Genomic DNA, 19,910 nt, shown 5'->3' on the forward strand with positions numbered 1-19,910 from the left:
TATACATCTGAATGCACTATGTTATGTTCACAACTAATTTTACTACTAAACAAGTCAGATCCCAGACAGGTTCTGTCTGTAGGTCATATTTTGTATTTTTTTTATTATGGTAATCTTTCACTGAAACATAAGCATGCAAATAATGCTGCAGATTTGGTTTTAACATTAGAACAGAAGCTTATTACATTAACAAAATGAAAATAAAGTGGAATAAACCACAAATGACACAATTTGAAAGATTTCAAAATACAGCAGAACAATATTCCATCTATCCTAACATTATCCTTTTACAGCACTCAAATCCTAGTGAGAGTTCTCTTCTCTACTACATCTTTTGTTTTGACTTAATTATATTTAATTACTAGTCTTGACAGCTTGACAACCTGTTTTTTGTTAAAGTCACTTCTATGAATGAGTAAAGTTTAAGTTCAAATAACCCCTTCAGTGTACCAACCAAGTAGTTCTAGTCTGGAATTTTTCAAACTAAAACCCATATACTGAGGCAACCTATTTCTAAACTAACTCCGATCTCCATGAGAAATTGTTCTTAAATTTGACCCCAGCCAGATCTTCTGTGAACTAAAACAAAAATTTTGCAAGCTATAGTTTTGCTAATCAATAAAACAACCCTTGATTCTTCTAAACTGAAAGCAAGTCAATGCCTTTCAATGTTTACTCTTTCCAATCTTAAAACTCTAAGCATACAAGCAAACACATATTACTGCAGGAATGCCCCAGTCACCTGCCCTCTGACACATACTACTTTAAAATTATTGCTTAAGATACAAACTCTAAAATAAATGATATTTATGTATATATGAATTACATATACGTCACAACTGTAAGACTGCGAAAAGTAAGAGTGCATGAGGGTCTACCATATGATGATGTATGGACACCTAGACATTGTGATCCACTTCTCTCAGATTCAGGATTAACATTCAGAGACATGTCCACTGGTAACTTTATCTTTTGTAGGGTATGGTTATTGATTGTTTCTGTTTTTTTTAAGATAATCTGCGATAGAAATTCACTATTATAATCTCTAGTACAAAAATGGTTCTTCCACACTTATGGATCCATTCAAATTATCTAAAGGGATATCTGCTGCATCAGATAGTCAGCATTGTACACATGTCAAGCAAGGAAATACAATCTGTCTAGCAAATGACCGTGATCAACCATTACCAGCTAGACAGGTAATTAACCCTGGTTTATTGTAGAGTGCAGCATGCCGTAACATGCATACCTAAAAATAAGGTGTTAATCTGGTGAACCCACAGGACTATTTCCATGCTAATCTGTGTAAGAAGCATTCAACAGATAGGGCTAAGTGATTTTATAACCAACAGATTAGATCTAAGGTCTGCAGTCCTATTTCATCCAGTCATTAATGGTGGTAGACATTTAAAAACTCATTGGAGGAGAGGCATAAGAATCCTACTCATTGACTACAGTTCAGCCTTCAACACTATTATCCCCTCGAGACTGATTACTAAACAGTGATCTCGGACTAAGCCCTACTCTCTGCAACTGGATCCTCAGTTTCCTGACCCACAGGCCACAATCAGTGAAGATTGGGGACAATATTTCAACCTCACTAACACTCAACACTGGAGTCCCCCAGGGGTGCATACACAGCCCCCTACAGTATACCCATGAATGCATCGCCAAATACCAAACTATTGACATTTACAAGTTTGCTGATGACACCACCATAGTCGGTTGAATCTCAGATGGCAATGAAACAGATTACAAACGGGAGGTGGAAAACCTGGAAAAATGGTGCACTGAGAACAATCTAGCTCTCAATGCCAGCAAAACCAAGGAACTCATAATTGACTTTTGGCAGGATGTTACTCATGCCCCCCCTACACATTCACAGCACAGAGGTGGAATGAGTGGAGAGTGTCAAGCTCCTGGGAGTGGTGATCCACAGTAAGCTTTCTTAAACTCTTCATGTGGACGCACTGGTTACAAAGGTCCAAATACATCTCTTCCTCAGGCAGCTGAGGAAATTTGGCATGACGACAAATAACCTTGCCAAATTTTATAGGTGCACCATCGAGAGCATTCTATCTTGCTGTATCACTTGTATGGCAACTGTACCATTCAAGAGAGTGATGAACTCAGCCCAGACAATCACAAAGGCCAACCTCCCATCTGTAGAATCCATCTAGCAGGCCCGCTGTCAAGGAAAGGCTGCCAGCATTCTCAAAGATCCATCCCGCCCTGGGAGTGTTTTTCTACAACCTCTACCATCGGGGAGAAGGTACAGAAGCCTGAACACACGCAACAGCCGGTTTCGCAACAGCTTTTACCCTAGTGTTGTTAGAATACTGAATGGACTCACAAACCTTTAACATTCGCCCGTACCTGTGTTTTTGTTTTTGCTGCTGTTTACCTATTATTTACTTATCTATTCTAATCAACTCTGTGATCTGCCTGCATTGCTCGCAAGACAAAGCTTCTTACTGTGTCTCGGTACACGTGACAATAAATTAAATTGAATTAAATTAAATTCAATTAAATTCAATTCAATATCCCATCCTCAAGTATGGAAGAGCCCAGCACTAGAATGCAAAAGACAATGCTGAAGGATTTGCAAGTGTTTTTCAGATAGAAGTGACAACTTACCAATCAATCTCCTCCTCCTGAGATCTCCAGCTTCACAGATAGTCATAGTGTCATTGAGTCATAGGACTCTTTGTTCCAACTCATCCATGGCAACCACGTTTTCCAAGCTAAACCTATCCCATTTGCTTGTGCTTGGCCCATACCCCTCTTAAACCGTCTCTATTCATGGTCCTATCCACATGTCTTTTAAATGTTGTAACTGCATCTACATCTCCCACTTTCTCTGGCAGTTCATTCTATATGCCACCACTCTCTGTATGAAAAAGTTGATGCTCAGTTCCCTTTTAAATCTTTCACCACCTCACCTTAAACCTATATCCTCTAGTTTTGAATTCTTCTACCCTAGACAAAAGACCTTTGCTATTCACTTCATCTATGCCCCTCATGATTTTATAAATTTTCATAAGGTCACCCCTCAATGTCCTACAGTCCAGGGAAAAAGTCCCAGCCTCTCCTTATAACTCAAACCATCCAATCAAATCTTTTTTGCACCCTTTCCAATTTAATAATATTCTTCCTATAGCAGGGTGACCAGAACTGTACGCGGTACTCCAAAAGTGGCCTCACCGATGTCATGTACAGTCGCAACATGATGTCCCAACCCCTATACTCAGTGTTGTGAGTAATGAAGGCAAGCCTTCAATGAACATAGAACATAGCACAGTACAGGCTCTTCAGCCCTCGATGTTGTGCCAGCCTTCCTACTCTAAGATCAGACTAATCTACATACCGTTCATTGTATTAACTTGCATTTGCCTGTCCAAAAGTCGCTTATGAGTCCCTCATGTATCTGACTCAACTGCCACTGCTAGCAGTGCATTCCATGCACCTACCATTCTCTGAGTAAAGAACCAACCTCTGACATCTCCCCAAACTTTCCTCCAATCATCTTAAATTTATGCCCCCTTGTGATGGACATTTCTGCCATGAAAACATGTCTCTGTCTATCTACTCTATCTATGCCTCTCAATATCTTGTACACCTCTACCAAGTCAGCTCTCATCCTTCTTTGCTCCAATGAGAAAATCCCCAGCTCCCTCAACCTTTCTTCATAAGACACGCCCTCCAGTCCAGGCAGCATCCTGTAAATCTCCTCTACACCCTCTCTAAAACTTCGGCATCCTTCCTGTAATGAGGTGACCAGAACTGAACACAATATTCCAACTGTGGTCTAATCAGGACTCTGTAGAGCTGCAGCATAACATCATGGCTCTTAATCCCCCTGCTAATGAAAGCCAACATACCACGTGCCTTCTTAACAACCCTATTAACTTGGGTGGCAACTTTGAGGGATCTATGGACAAGGGTCCCAAGATCCATCTATTCTTCCACACTGCCAAGAATCATGCCTTTAACCCTATATTCTGCATTCAAATTTGATCTTCCAAAGTGAATGACTTCATACTTTTCCAGACTTTATCAGCTCAGTTCTGCATCTGTCAATGTCCCATTACAACCTACAAAAGCCCTACACACTGTCCACAACTCCACCAATCTTCATACTAACCCACCCTTCGATTCCTCATCCAATTATTTATTAAAACCACAAAGAGCAGAGGTCCCAGAACCGAATCCTGTAGAACACTACTGATCACTGAGCGCCAGGCTGAATACTTCCCATCCACCACCACCACCCTCTGTCTTCTATGGGCCAGGCAATTCTGTATCCAGACAGCCAAATTTTCCCTGTGTCCCATTCCTCCTTACTTTCTGAAAGAATCTACCATCGGGAACCTTATCAAATGCCATGATTTCCATGTATACCACATCCACTGAAGATGCCAGCTTTAATGTAATTTGATTAACTCCACATGGTTTCAAGGATTCGCTGAAGGCTCTGGATTTTGCAAAGGCTATGTAACCAGATAGCATTCCAGCAATATTACTGAAAACTGGTACCCCAGAATAAAATGCGCTCAAACCAATCTGTTCCAACGCAAATACAAGTCTACATAGAGATATGAAAAATTGATCAGGTATGTGTTGTACACAGAAAGTGGGAAAAATTTAACCAGCTAGTTATTATCTTATAAGTTTGCTCTCGATCAGCAAAATGGTGAAAGGTGTCACTGACGGTGCTATCAAAAACCACTTGAAAATGAATAGCTGAATGAACACCCTTATCATCAAGGCAATATTATATGGGCGTGACATCAAGGAGCCTCAGCAAAACTGGATTTAATGGGAATCAGGGGAATGCTCTCCAATGGTGAAAGTCATACACAACAGAAAATGGTTGTGGTTGTTGGAGGTCAATCATCTCAGCTCCAGGACATCAGTATAGGATATCCTTAGGGGAATGTTCTAGCCCCATGATCTTTAGTTGCTTCATCAATGACCTTCCCTCCAATACAAGGGCAAAAATGGGAATGCTCATTGATGATAAGATAACATTCAGCACGATCTGTAACTCCTGAAATACTGAACCAATCAGTATCCAAATGCAGGAAGACCTGCACAACATTCAGGCTTGGGCTGATAACATTCACATCACTTGATAATGAGGCAATGACCATCTCCATCAAGAAACAATCTAACTAGTAACCTTGATATTAAATGTTGTGGCTATAACCGAATCCCTCATTATTAACATCCTTGCATTTAACATTGACCAGAAACTGAACTAGACCAGCCATTAAAATACTGTAGCTGCAAGTGCTGGCCAAGAAGTTGGAAATTCCACAGTAAATAACTCACTTTCTGATTTACCAAAACATGTCCACAAACCACTGAGCACAAGTCGGCACGGGGGTTAGCACTGCTGCCTCACAGCGCCAGAGACCTGGGTTCAATTCCCGCCTCAGGGAACTGTCTGTGTGGAGTTTGCACATTCTCCCTGTGTCTGCGTGGGTTTCCTCCAGGTGCTCCGATTTCCTCCCACAGTCCAAAAATGTGCAGGTCAGGTGAATTGGCCATGTTAAGTTGCCCGTAGTGTTAGATGAAGGGGTAAGCGTAGAGGAATGGGTCTGGGTGGGTTGCGCTTCGACGGGTCGGTGTGGACTTGTTGGACCGAAGGGCCAGTTTCCACACTGTAAGTAATCGAATCTAAAAAAAAGTCTGGAGCATGATGGAATAGTCTTCACTTGTCTGGATGAGTGCAGCTCCAATAGTACTCAACAAGTTCAAAGCCATCAAGATCAAAGTGACCCACTTGATTGACACCTCACCTACCACTTTCAGCATTCAGATACTTTAGCACCAGCACACAGTGACAGTAGTATGTACAATATACAGAACGTGCTGCAATCATTCGCACCATCCTCCAGACAAGCAACCTCTACACCCAGAAAGGCAATGACCCAGCAACAGAGTAATATCACCATCTCTTTGCCACAAATCATCTTGACTTGGAATCATATCACCATTTCTTTATTGTTATTCCTGGAACTCCCTTAACAGCATACACCCCATGGAGTGCAGTCGTTCAAGAAGCAGATTAACACCACTTTCTCAAAAACAGTTAAGGGTGGTTAATATGTGCTGGCTTAACCAGTGATAACCACATCTCTTGGCAGAGCTATTTATCTGTCTGACAGTCAGATGGCTAGCAACTCTCCAAGGTAAGACCTCTTCCCAAAAGAGAGGCAGTGATTTCATATGAAAGCAAGTAACACTGATTCCAACAGTTAAATAGTTGTAATGCAGCTGCTGGAATTCTAGGCATCTCCAGCTCACAACTGCCACTCCCCCCATCCCCCATCACTACTCAACCCCACCCCTGACCTTTTAGCCATATATGACAGAGTCTGTAACCACAAAACATCCAACCATATGTGTCAGAGACATAGCCAAAAGAAAATAACACAACTTCTGCCAAACCCCATTGTCTTGTTCATGGGAAATGGTATCAGTAATTGCAGCATATAATTTATTTACATGTGGTTCAACTAATTGTTAACATGTAGTTCTAAGACTTTGGAGTCACACCATATAAGGCTCTTTAATACATGATTGGAGTTGACACCACATCAACTTTGCTGTATTTTTGATAGCTCATTATTGGAAACAGTGATAAATAAACAAAGGAACGGAATGGGCATATGGGATTAAAACTACCACATGCGGAGGATGAACAAAAGTATAGATTACTGTTTGGTCTGGATGGACTGTTTTTAATTTGTAATTTCATTCATACAGAACTACATGTAACTGAACTTTGCGGTTTGTATCGTAAATACTCCTGTTTCTGCTCTATTTTTGAAAGTGAAGAAACAATTCGCTAACATTGCTTAAAATTTTTATTTTTGAAGTTTGAAGATGTATTCTGCTATGCAGGTTACAGCTCCTTTCCTCCACCTTGGTGCAGTTGTTGCTGTGACGATCATGGCCTGGTTCATCATTGATCAACATTTCGAGTCAAAGAGAAGAAGTGAGTAACGTAAAGACAACACAATGGCAAAAAATGCAAGTCGCTGTATTTCAGTCTGCTTTTTAAAGTGAGAAGTTATAATCTAAATTTCCCATAGTAGATTCTGTTATCAAGTTTATTGTGATGGGTAGACTTGTATTTGCCTTGAGAAGTTAGTAGTGAGCTGTCTTTTTGAATCAACGATGTCCATCGAATGGAGTGACTGGTACACTGACATTGCTGTTAGGCAGGGAGTTCCAAGATATTTGACTGAACGACACTGAAGCGACTGAAATATTTATCTTCCTTAAAGAGGACATTTGGCACATCGAGTCTGCACCAACCCTCTGTGGCATACATCTGTTATTCTTGTGCTTCTCAGTGGTTATCATCACGGATTTGGAATGTATTGTCATAGGAGTCTTGGTGTTCGCTGCAGTGCATCTTGTAGGTGGTACACACTGCTGCTGCTAACTATTGATTGTGGAGGAAACAAATGTTGAAGGCAATAGATGGAGTGCGAGGCAAGTGGACTGCTTTATCTTTGATGGTATCTAACCTTTTGAGTTTTGTTGGAACTACGCTCATCCGTGCAAGTGGAGAGTATTCCATAACATTGCTGATTTGTTCCTTATAGATGTTGGACCGACTTTGGGTGTTAGGAGATAATTAACTCACTACAGACTTCCTAGCCTCAGACCTACTCTGTAACTACAGTATTTACAGGCTGACCCAGTTCAATTTCATGATGATGGAGGCACTGATACTGGAGGATTTAGCGATAGTAATGCCATGAATGTCAAGGGCAAGGTGGTAGATTGTCTCCTGTTGGAGATTATCATCACCTGACTTTTCTTTGGCATGGATGTTAAATGTCACTTGTCAGCTCGAATCTGGATTTTTGATTTAGATCTTTTTAAAATGGACAAAAGTACTTTACAGCCTGAGGAGTCACACATTCAACTGACATTGTGCAATCCTCAGTGAATATTCCCACTTCTAACCTTATGATGGAAGGAAAATCATTGGTGAGGCAGCTGACGCTTGTTGGGCTTACAACTGTACCCTGAGAGATGTGCTGGGACTGAGATGAATGACCTCCAACAAAAACAACCACTTTCTATTCAGCTCGGTATAACTCCAACTACCAGAGAGATTTCCCCTGACCCTCATTGATTCAAGTTTTGCTTGTGCTTCTTGATGCTGCACTTAATCGAGTGTTGCTTTCAGTTCAAAAGTAGTTTCTGTCACCTTAAAATAAACACAAACAACTGTAGATACTGGAAATCTGAAATAAAATCAAAGGATCCTGTGAGACGCAACAGATTTGGCAGCATCTGTAAGGAGATAACAGTTAATGTTTCGAGTCAAGTGACCCTTCATCAGATTCTGTAGTAAAAATGCTTTGTGCTATTGTGAAAATATTTTAAGGTCCCATTGCTTTTCTGGTACCAAGTGCCTTCTTTCATTCCCGGACATCATATGGAGTGAATTGAATTGCTGAAGACAGGCAACTGTGATACTGGAAATTTCAGGAGGAGGCAAGATGCATCGACCACTTGGCACCTTTGACCAAAAATGGTGGCAAATGCTTCAGCCTTATCATTTACATTAATGTGCTGTGCTCTTCATCATTGTGAATGGATGTGTCTAGATAATGCCTCTTCCTGTTAGTTATTTAATCATTCACTATAATCCACTGTTGGATGTGGCAGGACTGAAGAACTTAAATCTCTTCAGTTGATTATGGGATTGCTTTGCTTTGATTGTTGCATGCTGTTTCTGCTGTTTAGCATGCAAATAGTCTTGTGTTTTTGCTTCAGTGCTTGTCACCTCAATGTTAGGTGGGCCTGGTGTTGCACCTGGCTTGCTTTCCTCTAAGTTCTTCATTGAACTTTAATGTGGATATTGTTACAATATGGACGTAAACCCCTCTGCTACTTAAACCCCAACACCCAGAAAAATCTCACCCCACCTCGTAAACTGTTAAAATATGAGTGACAGAGAACTCCCAAATTCCACAATTTAAAGAAAATAAGATCAATTTATTTTTTATCTCTAAAAGTGAACATTAAACACAACTATTCACAATTCTAAGCCCCCCTTTCTCTTACCTGCTTACTATCTGGCTCCAATTCTATAGCAATATACTGTTCCAATAAGATGCATATTAAAATTACATCAACATAATTTCAAAATCACACAGCTGCTGTCATCTTCTGTCTTTCTGGCTGAAGATCTCCTTGGGTCATCATCTTCCTTTTTACTGTGAGTGTATTTCATATGAAAAGTTACCTTTGATAGACAGTGTTTCCTAATTTCTTGGCAGCCTTCATCTTCATAACAATATTGTGCAAATTTTCAATGCTGCTGGGAATCTTTACATTGAGCAAGTGTATCTCCAGAATTCAGACCCACATTACATTTGAATTTTCAACCATTTGTATACATCTGGAAATCTTGTTCTTCAATTGAGCAGGTTCTAACTCAAGTCCTAGAGTTATGGAGTCGTAGAGCTGTACGGCATATCCTTCATTCATGCTGACCAGATATCCTAAATTAATCTAGTCCCATTTACCAGCACTTGGCCTATATACCTGTAAACCCTTCCCATTCATATACCCATCCAGATGCCTTTTGAATGGCATAATTGTACCAGCCTCCACCACTTCTTCTGGCAGCTCCTTCCATATACACACCACCCTCTGCTTGAAAAGGTTGCCTCTTAGGTCTCTTTTAAATCTTTCCCCTCTAACCTTAAATCTATACTCTGGAGAATCTCAACAAATCTAATCTAAACAAAGTCTATGTGTCAGGATCAACCAATATTTGGATAGTCAAGGTCTGATTAGACATGGTCAGCATGGATTTGTGGACAGAAAGTCATGTCTGACAAATCATTTAGAGTTTTTCAAAGATGTAAACAAGAGGATAGATAAGGGTAGGGCAGTGGATGTTGTCTGCATGGATTTTAGTAAGGCCTTTAACAAGGTTCTGCACAGTAGGCTAGTCATGAGGGTTAGGTTGCATGGGATCTAGGGAGAACTAACTAATTGGATTCAAAATTGGCTTGAAGGTAGGAAGCAGAGGGTAATGGTTGAAGGTTGTTTCTCAGACTGGCGGCCTGTGACTAGTAATGTGCCATCGAGGTCAGTGCTGGGAATTTTGTTATTTGTTATTTATATAAATGGTCTGGATGTGAATGTACAAGGCATGATTAGTATATTTGTGGATGATAGAAAATTAGGAAATATCATTGGTAGCGAAGAAGCTTATCAAAAGTTACAGAGGGATCTTGATCAGATAGAGAAGTCGGCTGAGGATTGCAAGTGGAATTCAATACAGATAAGTGTGAGGTTTTGCCCTTTGGAAAGTCAAAACAAGGTAGGACTTCTACAGTAAATGGTAAGGTCCTAAGGACTGTTGTGGAGCAGAGGGGCCTTGTATATAATTCTTTGAAAGCAGCATCACAGGTAGACAGGGTGGTAAAGAAGGCATTCAGCATGCTCTCCTTCATTGGTTGAGGCTTTCAGTGTGGAGTTGGGACATCATGTTACAGATGTATAATCATTGGTGAGGCTGCACTTGGGGTATTGTGTACAGTTTTGGTCACCCTGTTATAGGAAAGACATAGTTAAACTGGAAAGAGTGCAAAGAAGATTTACGAGGGTGTTGCCAGGAGTAGGCCTGAGTTATAGGGAGAGATTGGCTGGGATAAGACTTTATTCCTTGGAATGTAGGAGGAAGAGGGGTGACCTTATTGAGGTGTATAAAATCATGAGTAACATTGATAAGATGAATGCATACAGGTTTTTTATCTAGGGTTGGGGAATTGAAAACTGGACAGCATAGGTTCAAGGGGAAAAGTTTAAGAAGGACCTGAGGGGCAACATCTTCATGCAGAGAGTGGTGTGTATATGGAATGAGCTGCCAGAGAAGTGGTTGAGGCCGGTACAATAGCAACATTTAAAAATAAATTGGATAGGTACATGGATGGAAAGAGTTTAGAGGGATATGGACCAAATGTGAGCAATTAGAGCCAGCTGAGTGGGTACCATGATCAGCATGTAGCATTTTGGGCTAAAGGGCCTGTTCCATGTTGTATTTCTCTATGACTATATGATTAATTGGGATCAGCCAATCTGCTTATTTTCATCCAATTACCTCACTGGCTATCAATACAGTGTTTGGAGATAATTGTCTAATCATTACTCACTGGAATTATTTGGAGTGGGGCTTGATCCTTTTGTTCAGAGTGTGATCATTAAAACCAAAGGTTTACTCACCATTTAACTTACTTTATGGTTGAGAAAATGTGTACTGCATATGTCTTGTTCCTGAAGGGAACTGTCTGCCAACAATACAAAAGTAAAAGAAAATTACCCTGATGATTCCAACACTCTATTTATGTGAAGTAACAAAGATTCTATTGGGAGACCAGTGGGTGTAGGACTGGAATGAAGACAAATATCTTCACTCAAAGTGTCGTGATTATTTGTAATTGTCCACTGTGAAGAGCTATGGATATTCAGTTGATAAATAATTTCAAGACCGAGGCTCATTGATACATACTTTGAATGGACAAGAGAATCAAGTAATATATCAAGTAATATGTGGATGAGGCAGAAAATAGAGTTGATGTACATGTCCATGCATGGCTTTATTAATGCCAGACCATGTTTCATAGATTGCATTATCTACTCTTGTTTCTTTTCCTTACATTCTTGTAATGTTGATGTCCTAAAACAAAAATGAGTCAAAGCCAAACAAAAATTACAGAAGTTACGAGGGTTAATTCAAAACCAATTTTAAAACAGAAATCTTAATGTCCAGTTGTAATGGAGACAAACTGGGAGAACCTTAATGAGCTAAGACTTTCTCTGTATTTCAGGTTTATTATTAGCTGGCCTAGTTTCCCAGGAACCTGGCAGATGAAAAGAGGAAACAGCAACTCGAGCAAACTGTAAAATGTCTTTCGTGCACGATTGTGGGTGAAGGAAGTGTTGCCCTTTTCATCCTTACCCTTCCATGGAAATTTGCTTCATTCTATTATTAGACCATCCTCTGATAATTTCCTGAACCTCATCTCATCATATCCATCTATTTCAATAACGATTTCATTGGCATTCGCCAATGTTTTTCAACTACCAATGTCAATCAGTTTACACAATGTCAATATGTTCCTCTCTTTCCCCTCCAAATGACCACCATAACCCATAATATTTCCCCACTCAAAAGTATGTCAACCCACTCTTTTTCTCCTTCCTTCCTCTCCACTGTATCCAGAGCTGAAGGCCATTTGTCATTCTGTCAACCTGACTGTGACCAGGAGATGAAGTCCAAAGATGTTAATCAGAACCTACCCTTAAATTCAATACCTTCTCCAGGATGCGGTATCCCTGGGCTTCCCAGCCATAAAATTCACCCTCACTTGTCTACTTCCCCCTCAATATCAAGATCAGAATGCTGAAATGGATAGTTGTAATGTCGAAATCTCAACAATGGAGATCTGTCACCACTTTACACTTTTGCTTTCAGGTTTGCAGGTGATTATACCAATGTTCTACCTTGGAGTGGTGATATTTCTTTATTTCATTCCACTTGCAATTTCCTCCCCTTGTATTATTGAAAGGAAAGATCTGCCACCACGACCAGCCATGATGGGACACCGTGGAGCACCCATGGTAGGTACCTACTATTCTATTCCAGAAAGACAGTTAGTGAAGGATAGAACTAGAGCCAATTTTACACATTTTAACAATAATTTAGAGAGTTACACAATACAAGTATACACCTGCTAACGTAGCAAACGCTGTCTCAGACTGTATCTATTTGTGAGGGCTGAAATGAATGACCAGAATCTGTATACATTTAAACACAGTTAATATTGAATTAACATATTCTTTATCGATGGTAGTTGGCTAGGATGTGTTTAATACTGTTGCTATGCATAGGATGCATTAGATGGTGACTGTTCTATATATTGTTTTAGTTGGCGCCAGAGAATACCCTGATGTCATTTGAGGAAACTGTGAAATGTGAGGCATCTACTTTTGAAAGTGATGTACAGATCAGGTATGAGATGAGGAGCCGTTTTTAAAACCATCACAAGTATTGGAGTTATCTTACCAATCTGATTTCTGTAATCATTCTGATCCCAATGTCAGCTCCTCCATAATCCCATAACAGAAAAATGAAATACCAACAAGAAACATTGGAAAGTTCTCAGGTCAGGCAGCAACTGTGGAAGGAGAAACAGAATTAATGACTGGAAAATTCTGTCAGGTTTGAACACACTTATATCCACTCGAACTTTTCTCCTGCTTACGAAATTTCCTACGCTTAAGAAAGTTCAATCCTTACTCTAGGCAGAGGTAAGGCTTCAAAAGCTTGGAAAAAAATAGTTGTTGAAATCATGATTAGATTAGATTCCCTACAGTGTGGAAACAGGCCACAAGTCCACACCAACCCTCCAAAGAGTAACCCAGCCAGACCCATTTCCCTCTGACTAATGCACTTAATACTATGGGCAATTTAGCATGGCCAATTCATCTGGCCTGCATATCTTTGGACAGTGGGCGGAAACCAGAGCACCCAAAGGAAACCCACCTATGTGCAAACTCCACACAGATAGTCACTCAAAGCTGGAATCGAACCTGGGTCCCTGGTGCTGTGGGGCAGCAGTGCTAACTACTGAGCCACCACACCCCCATAAATGGCAGGAAGGCTATGGAGATTTTTTTGCTTTTGGCACACGTCCAATTTCTATTTGAGAGACCTGGGGTTCTCTATTGCACTACCATTATCCAGTCTGCTGGATTTAAGGTACGGTCACCAGCAGGCAGGGTACAGATATCAAGTGTTTATCAAGGCTTAATAACCAGGACCACAGCTCTTTATGGGGCCCATTATGTTAGAAACCAGGCCTTTAGCAGTCTCCTAGCCAGTAATTTCTGTCCCTGCCCCGACCAGCAGGCAGATACCCATCTAATCACAAGCCATTTCTATTCCGAAGTGAGTTGGCTGAGTTATATTTCTGTGAAAGCTTTAGCATACATGCATCTACACATTTATAAACATATAAGTTAGGAACTGGAGTAGATGGTTCAGCCCTTCAAGCCTGCTGCAATATTCAAATTGTTCATGTTTTGATTGTGATGAAAAATCCACATTTCTGCATACCCACATTAACCTTTCAACCCCTTGCTTAACAAAATGTTATCAATCACTGCCTTAAAAATATTCAAGGACTCTACCTCCACCACCTTGTCAGAAGCAGCACTCACAAAATCTCATTATCTCCGTTTTAAATGAGTGACTCCTGATTTTCAAACATTGTTCTAGATTCCTCCATAAGAGGAAATGTCCTTTGCACATCCACCTTCTCAATCAAGTCACCTCTTACGCTTCAAAATTAGCAGATGCAGGCCTAGACTATCCAGCCTGTCCTCATAATGGAACCACTATTGCAAGTATTAGTCAAGTGAACCTTCTCTGAACTGCCTCCAACACTTCTGCATCTCCATTAAATAACATGACCAATATTATACACAGTACTTAGGCATGATCTCACCAGTATGCTGTGTAACTGAAGCATAACCTCCCCACTTTCCCCTCGGAATAAACTTTCTAATTACTTGATCCAACTGTATACTAACCTTTTGTGATTCATGCATGAGAACTGCACTTCATGGCACTACAATCTTTCAACAATATGGTAATTCTTATTTTTTATTCTTCCAGCCAAAATGAACCATTTCATTTCTCCCACACTATATTCCATTGCCACATCTTTGCCACTCTCTTCACATGCCTATATATCTATGTAGCCTCTTTAGATTTTCTTCACAACTTAGTTTCCCAACTACTTTTGCATCACCAACAAATCTGGCAATGATACATTCCATCCCTTCATCTAAGTCATTGTTGTGAATTGTAACTAGTTGAAGTCCTGGCACCAATCCCTTTGGCACTTCACTCATTATATCATATCAAATTGAAGAAGACTTATTTATGCTTACCCTTTGCTTGCTGTTAGTCAGCTAATCTTCTATCTATGCCAATATGCTACTCCCTACACCATGTGCTTTTATTTTCCACAATAATCTTTGATGTGACACCTTATCAAATGTCTTCTCAAAATCAAAGGAGGGTGACACAGTGGCCAAGGGTGGCACGGTGGCTCAGTGATTAGCACTGCTGCCTCACAATGCCAGGGACCTGGGTTCGATTCCAGCCTCAAGCAACTCTCTGTGTGGAGTTTGCTCATTCTCCCCATGTGTACATGGGCTTCCTCCAGGTGCTCCGGTTTCCTACCACAATCCAAAGATATTCAGGTTAGGTGAATTGGCTATGCTAAGTTGCCCATAGATTAGCATAATGATAATTGATTATCGATGGTAGTTGGCTAGGATGTGTTTAATACTGTTTCTATTAGCATAATGCCCATAATGTTCAGGGATGTGTAGATTCTGTGTATTAGACATGGGAAATGTAGAGTAATAAGGTAGGGAATGGGTCTGGGTGGGATACTCTTTAGAGGATCAGTATGAACTGGTTGGGCCAAATGGCCAGTTTCCACACTATAGGGATTCTGTGATTCTTCCACTAGAACCTCTTTATCCACAGCGTATATTAGTCGATCTGATCAGGCCATCTATACCTGCCTGGTGAAGAGTCTTCAAACTCTGATGAAGAGTTATCAAGACTTGAAATGTTAGCTTGGTCTCTTTCCATGGATGCTGTCTGACCCAATGTGATCTGTAGCATTCGTTGTTTTCAGTACAGATTCCAGTATCTGCAATAATTTATTCCTACATGCTGTTTCAATATCTAACTTTCCTGAACCGATGCTATCCCTACTTATTTTTAATTTACTTATGGGACGTGGGCCAGCACTTGTTGGCTAGTTGCTCTCAGAAAGTGGTAATGAGCTGCCTTCTTCCATCGCAGTAGTATCATAGAATCCCTACATTGTGGAAGCAGGCCCTTCGGCCCAACAAGTCCACACCGACCCTCTGAAGTGCAACCCACCCAGTCACCCAAAGCTAGAATCGAACACAGGTCCCTGGCTCTGTGAGGCAGCAGTGCTAACCACTGAGCCACTGTGCTACCCCTTGACCCAGAATGCTTTTAGGTAGGGAATTCTGGGATTTTTTTCCCAATAATATTGAATGACACAATTGTATTAATGCCATCATTAATTAACTGCCAATTCTCCACTTTATTTTCCGGTTTTTTTCTGTCATTCCTAAAAATTCTGTATCTTTAAAGATTCAGGTCCCAATATGATCTTTAAGTCATGTCTCTCTGTAAAAACTACCAGATTGTATTTCTATTAGCATTCTCAGTTCATCTGCTTTATTTTGAAAGGTATATGCTTTCAGATACATCACCTTTAGTTTTGTCCATATACTCATTATACATGGTTGTATTAAGTGTTGGTGGACTGTTAGATTTGTAGCCTCTATGCATTTCTGCCACGGTCTGTTTATCATTTCTGTGTTCGTACCTTTTTTTGGCCTTGACTCTGCTCTTTGATTTACTATGTCTTCTATTTTCTCTAATTATGTGGTCACCAAGGACTCTGGTCTCAGCATGATTCAGATGGAGATCATCCTATTTCCCCTGTATTGATGCCAGTGACTTGAACCCACAGTTCTCCCACGGTCTTTCAGTCATCTATTTGTCTCTCTAATCTAATTTACCCTATTTCAATTCATAGCTGGCTCTAATAATAATGTAAAGGATGTGACATTTGAGGTTTTGCTTCTTAACGTGGCACCTAGCTCCTCTTACTGACAATGCAGAGCCTATTTCTTGGGACTGCCTAAATCCTTTATACTATATGGACCACAATGACTGGATCTTCCCCCTCCCACCATACATTCCTCTCCAACCCTGAGCACATGTTCCAAACTCTGGCTTCAGGCAGGCAACGTAGACAGCTAGACTCGTGTTTTTTCCTGCAGAAAATTATATCAATCTTTCTCAGCGTACAGTTTCCTGCTGCAACTCCTCAGTTTTGAATAGCTTCTTATACTGCTGTTATCAGTTAGCTGACAGCCCAACCTCCACGAGGAGGTTGAGCAGTTCATCAACTTCACCAACACATTCCACCCCGACCTTAAATTTACTTGGACCATCTCTGACACCTTCCTCCCCTTCCTTGACCTCTCCAACTCTATCAATGACAACCGACTTGGCACTGACATTTTTTACAAACCCACCAACTCCCACAGCTACCTGGATTACACCTCTTCCCACCCTACCTCCTACAAAAATGCCATCCCGTATTCCCAATTCCTCCGCCTCTGCCGTATCTGCTCCCAGGAGGACCAATTCCACCACAGAACACACCAGATGGTCTCCTTCTTTAAAGACTGCAATTTCCCTTCCCACCCTCAAACCCCACCCCAACCGTAACAAGGAGAAACCCCGCCCCCCCGGACCTCACCTTCCACCCTACCAACCTTCGCATAAACTGCCTCATCTGCCGACATTTCCGCCATCTCTAAACAGTCCCCACAACCAGGGATATATTTCCCTCCCCACCCCTTTCCGCTTTCCGTAAAGACTGTTCCCTCCATGGCTACCTGGTCAGGACCACGCTCACCAACAACCCACCCTCCCCTCCTGGCACCTTCCCCTGCCACCGCAGGAATTGTAAAACCTGGGCACACACCTCCCCACTCAAGTCTATCCAAGGCTCCAAAGGAGCCTTCCACATCCATCAAAGTTTCACCTGCACCTCTACCAATGTCATTTATTGTATCTGTTGCTCCTGATGCGGTCTCCTCTACATTGGGGAGACTGGACACCTTCTCGCAGAGCACTTTAGGGAACATCTCCAGGACACCCGCACCAATCAACCACACCGCCCCGTGGCCCAACATTTCAACACCCCCTTCCACTCCGCTGAGGACATGCAGGTCCTGGGCCTCCTCCACCGCTGCTCCCTCACCACCAGACGCCTGGAGGAAGAACTCCTCATCTTCCGCCTCAGAACACTTCAACCGCAGGGCATCAATGTGGACTTCACCAGTTTCCTCATTTCCCCTCCCCCCACCTTACCCCAGTTCCAAACTTCCAGCTTAGCACCATCCTCATGACCTATCCTACCTGCCAATCTCCCTTCCCACCTATCTGCTCCACCCTCCTCTCTGACCTATCACCTTCATCCCCACCTCCATCCACCTATCGTACTCTTGGTTACCTTCCTCCTCAGTCCCACCCCCTGTCCCATTTATCTCTCCACCCTGGAGGCTCCTGCTTTCATTCCTGATAAAGGGCTTTTGCCCAAAACATCGATTTTCCTGCTCATAAGATGCTGCTTGACCTGCTGTGCTTTTCCAGCACCACTCTAATGTAGGCTCTGATTTCCAGCATCTGCAGTCCTCACTTTTGCCTCGCTGACAGACCAGCTGAGTTTCTCTAAAACTATTTCCAAATTTCTCACATTCACAGCATGTTGCTTTTAGATCATTATTTTTGTCAATTTCATATTCAGTTATATTTCTATGCATTGTATTAACCGTAATATAAGTGGTTATATAATGTGGAACCTGAGCAATACAATAGACCTTAGTCACTTACCACATACCTAAATAACCAGCTCCTTCTCCTGTAGCAGAGTATCAGTTCCTGAAGCAAAGAATGTTCAGAGAAAGCAAAAGCAATTGTACACCTCTTTCTGTTCCTCCCCTGAACTCTCCTAATCCTTAATGCCAGCTCTTTACTGTGAGTAGTACTCAAATACTAGTCACACTAAGTTGAATAGTTTTATTTGCTCCTAAGAGAAAAAGTCTATCTTTAGCTGGTTCTTAATTAAGCTGCACTTTCACTGGAAACCTGATTAAGACCATGCTTTTGGCTGGCAACTGCAGACTTTAAACTGTAGATTTCAATTTAATGCTAACTATGAAAATCCAAACTACATTAGATTTATAGAAAATTTTAAAAATAGGATTTCTTATCCAATAGCTGCATGCACTCAGTCAGAGCTGTTTCCTATCTCTCTTGCACTTAAACACAAAGGTCACCTGAGTGTGGTTAAGCATTTTATTCAGTAACATGGTTGATTCCGTTGAGGCCTTTACAACCAAACATATTTCTCCCCTGCTTCATTTTGGGATTACGTTGATCTAAACGTCCTTGTTACAACTGCATAGAATGCTACATGGGACCTTAATGGGACTATCTTGATAGGTAAGCACACAACCAAAACCTGGCTGCAGAATACTAATGCATTACAACGTAGTGGTCTCATAATTTGTTAAAAACATACCTTGCAACATTAGGCACAGTTAGAACCTCAATACATAGTGACACTTGGTGTTTGCAGATGGAGGGTTCATTCACAGCTTGATACAGTTGCACACACAATGATGAGGTTGATGCTGGGTACATTTTGTTCCCAATTATGTATAGATTTGTACATTATGTGCTTAATTTCTACCTGTCTTGTGATGGATGGGTCTGGCAACATTGCTGTGGAATGTTCCAAGCAGTTGGACAATGCCATATTATCTGTCCCTCGTGGAAAAGGTTTTGCAGAAAGCTTTTGACTAGAGGTCCATCGAAGAATGGCCAGCATACAATGTCCCCAAATCACTGCAGGAGAAGGAGACAATCATCCTGTCAATGGTTTCATGAGCAGTCTATCAAAGTCACTTGGTTCAATGGCTTATTACCAGAACTTTCAAACATGATGTAGTTTGACTAGTTGTGAGAAAGGCACTTTCAGTTGAATCCTTCTGCTCAGAGTCTCACCGGTGTTACAAATTGTTCTTAAGATAGCTGTGGTGGGAAAGAAACCATTGTTCACTTACTTGTGATGTGGAGGTACAGGTGTTGGACTGGGGTGGACAAAGTTAAAAATCACACAGCATCAGATTGTAGTCCAACAGGCTTATTTGGAAGCACA

At 41.2% G+C, this 19,910-nt stretch overlaps 1 protein-coding gene across 2 annotated transcripts in view; it reads left to right on the forward strand.

Moving 5' to 3' along the window:
- Positions 1-19,910, forward strand: part of gdpd2 (glycerophosphodiester phosphodiesterase domain containing 2) — a 129,187-nt gene that overhangs the window by 68,843 nt on the left and 40,434 nt on the right. For both annotated transcript variants that reach the window (XM_072595197.1, XM_072595198.1), the window contains exons 7-9: positions 6,913-7,006; positions 12,524-12,669; positions 12,978-13,060. In XM_072595197.1, the coding sequence (XP_072451298.1) occupies positions 6,913-7,006; positions 12,524-12,669; positions 12,978-13,060 (323 nt within the window). The remainder of the gene's footprint in view (positions 1-6,912; positions 7,007-12,523; positions 12,670-12,977; positions 13,061-19,910) is intronic.

Source organism: Chiloscyllium punctatum, chromosome 25 (genome assembly GCF_047496795.1).
Source record: "Chiloscyllium punctatum isolate Juve2018m chromosome 25, sChiPun1.3, whole genome shotgun sequence".
Classification (NCBI taxonomy): Eukaryota; Metazoa; Chordata; class Chondrichthyes; order Orectolobiformes; family Hemiscylliidae; genus Chiloscyllium; species Chiloscyllium punctatum.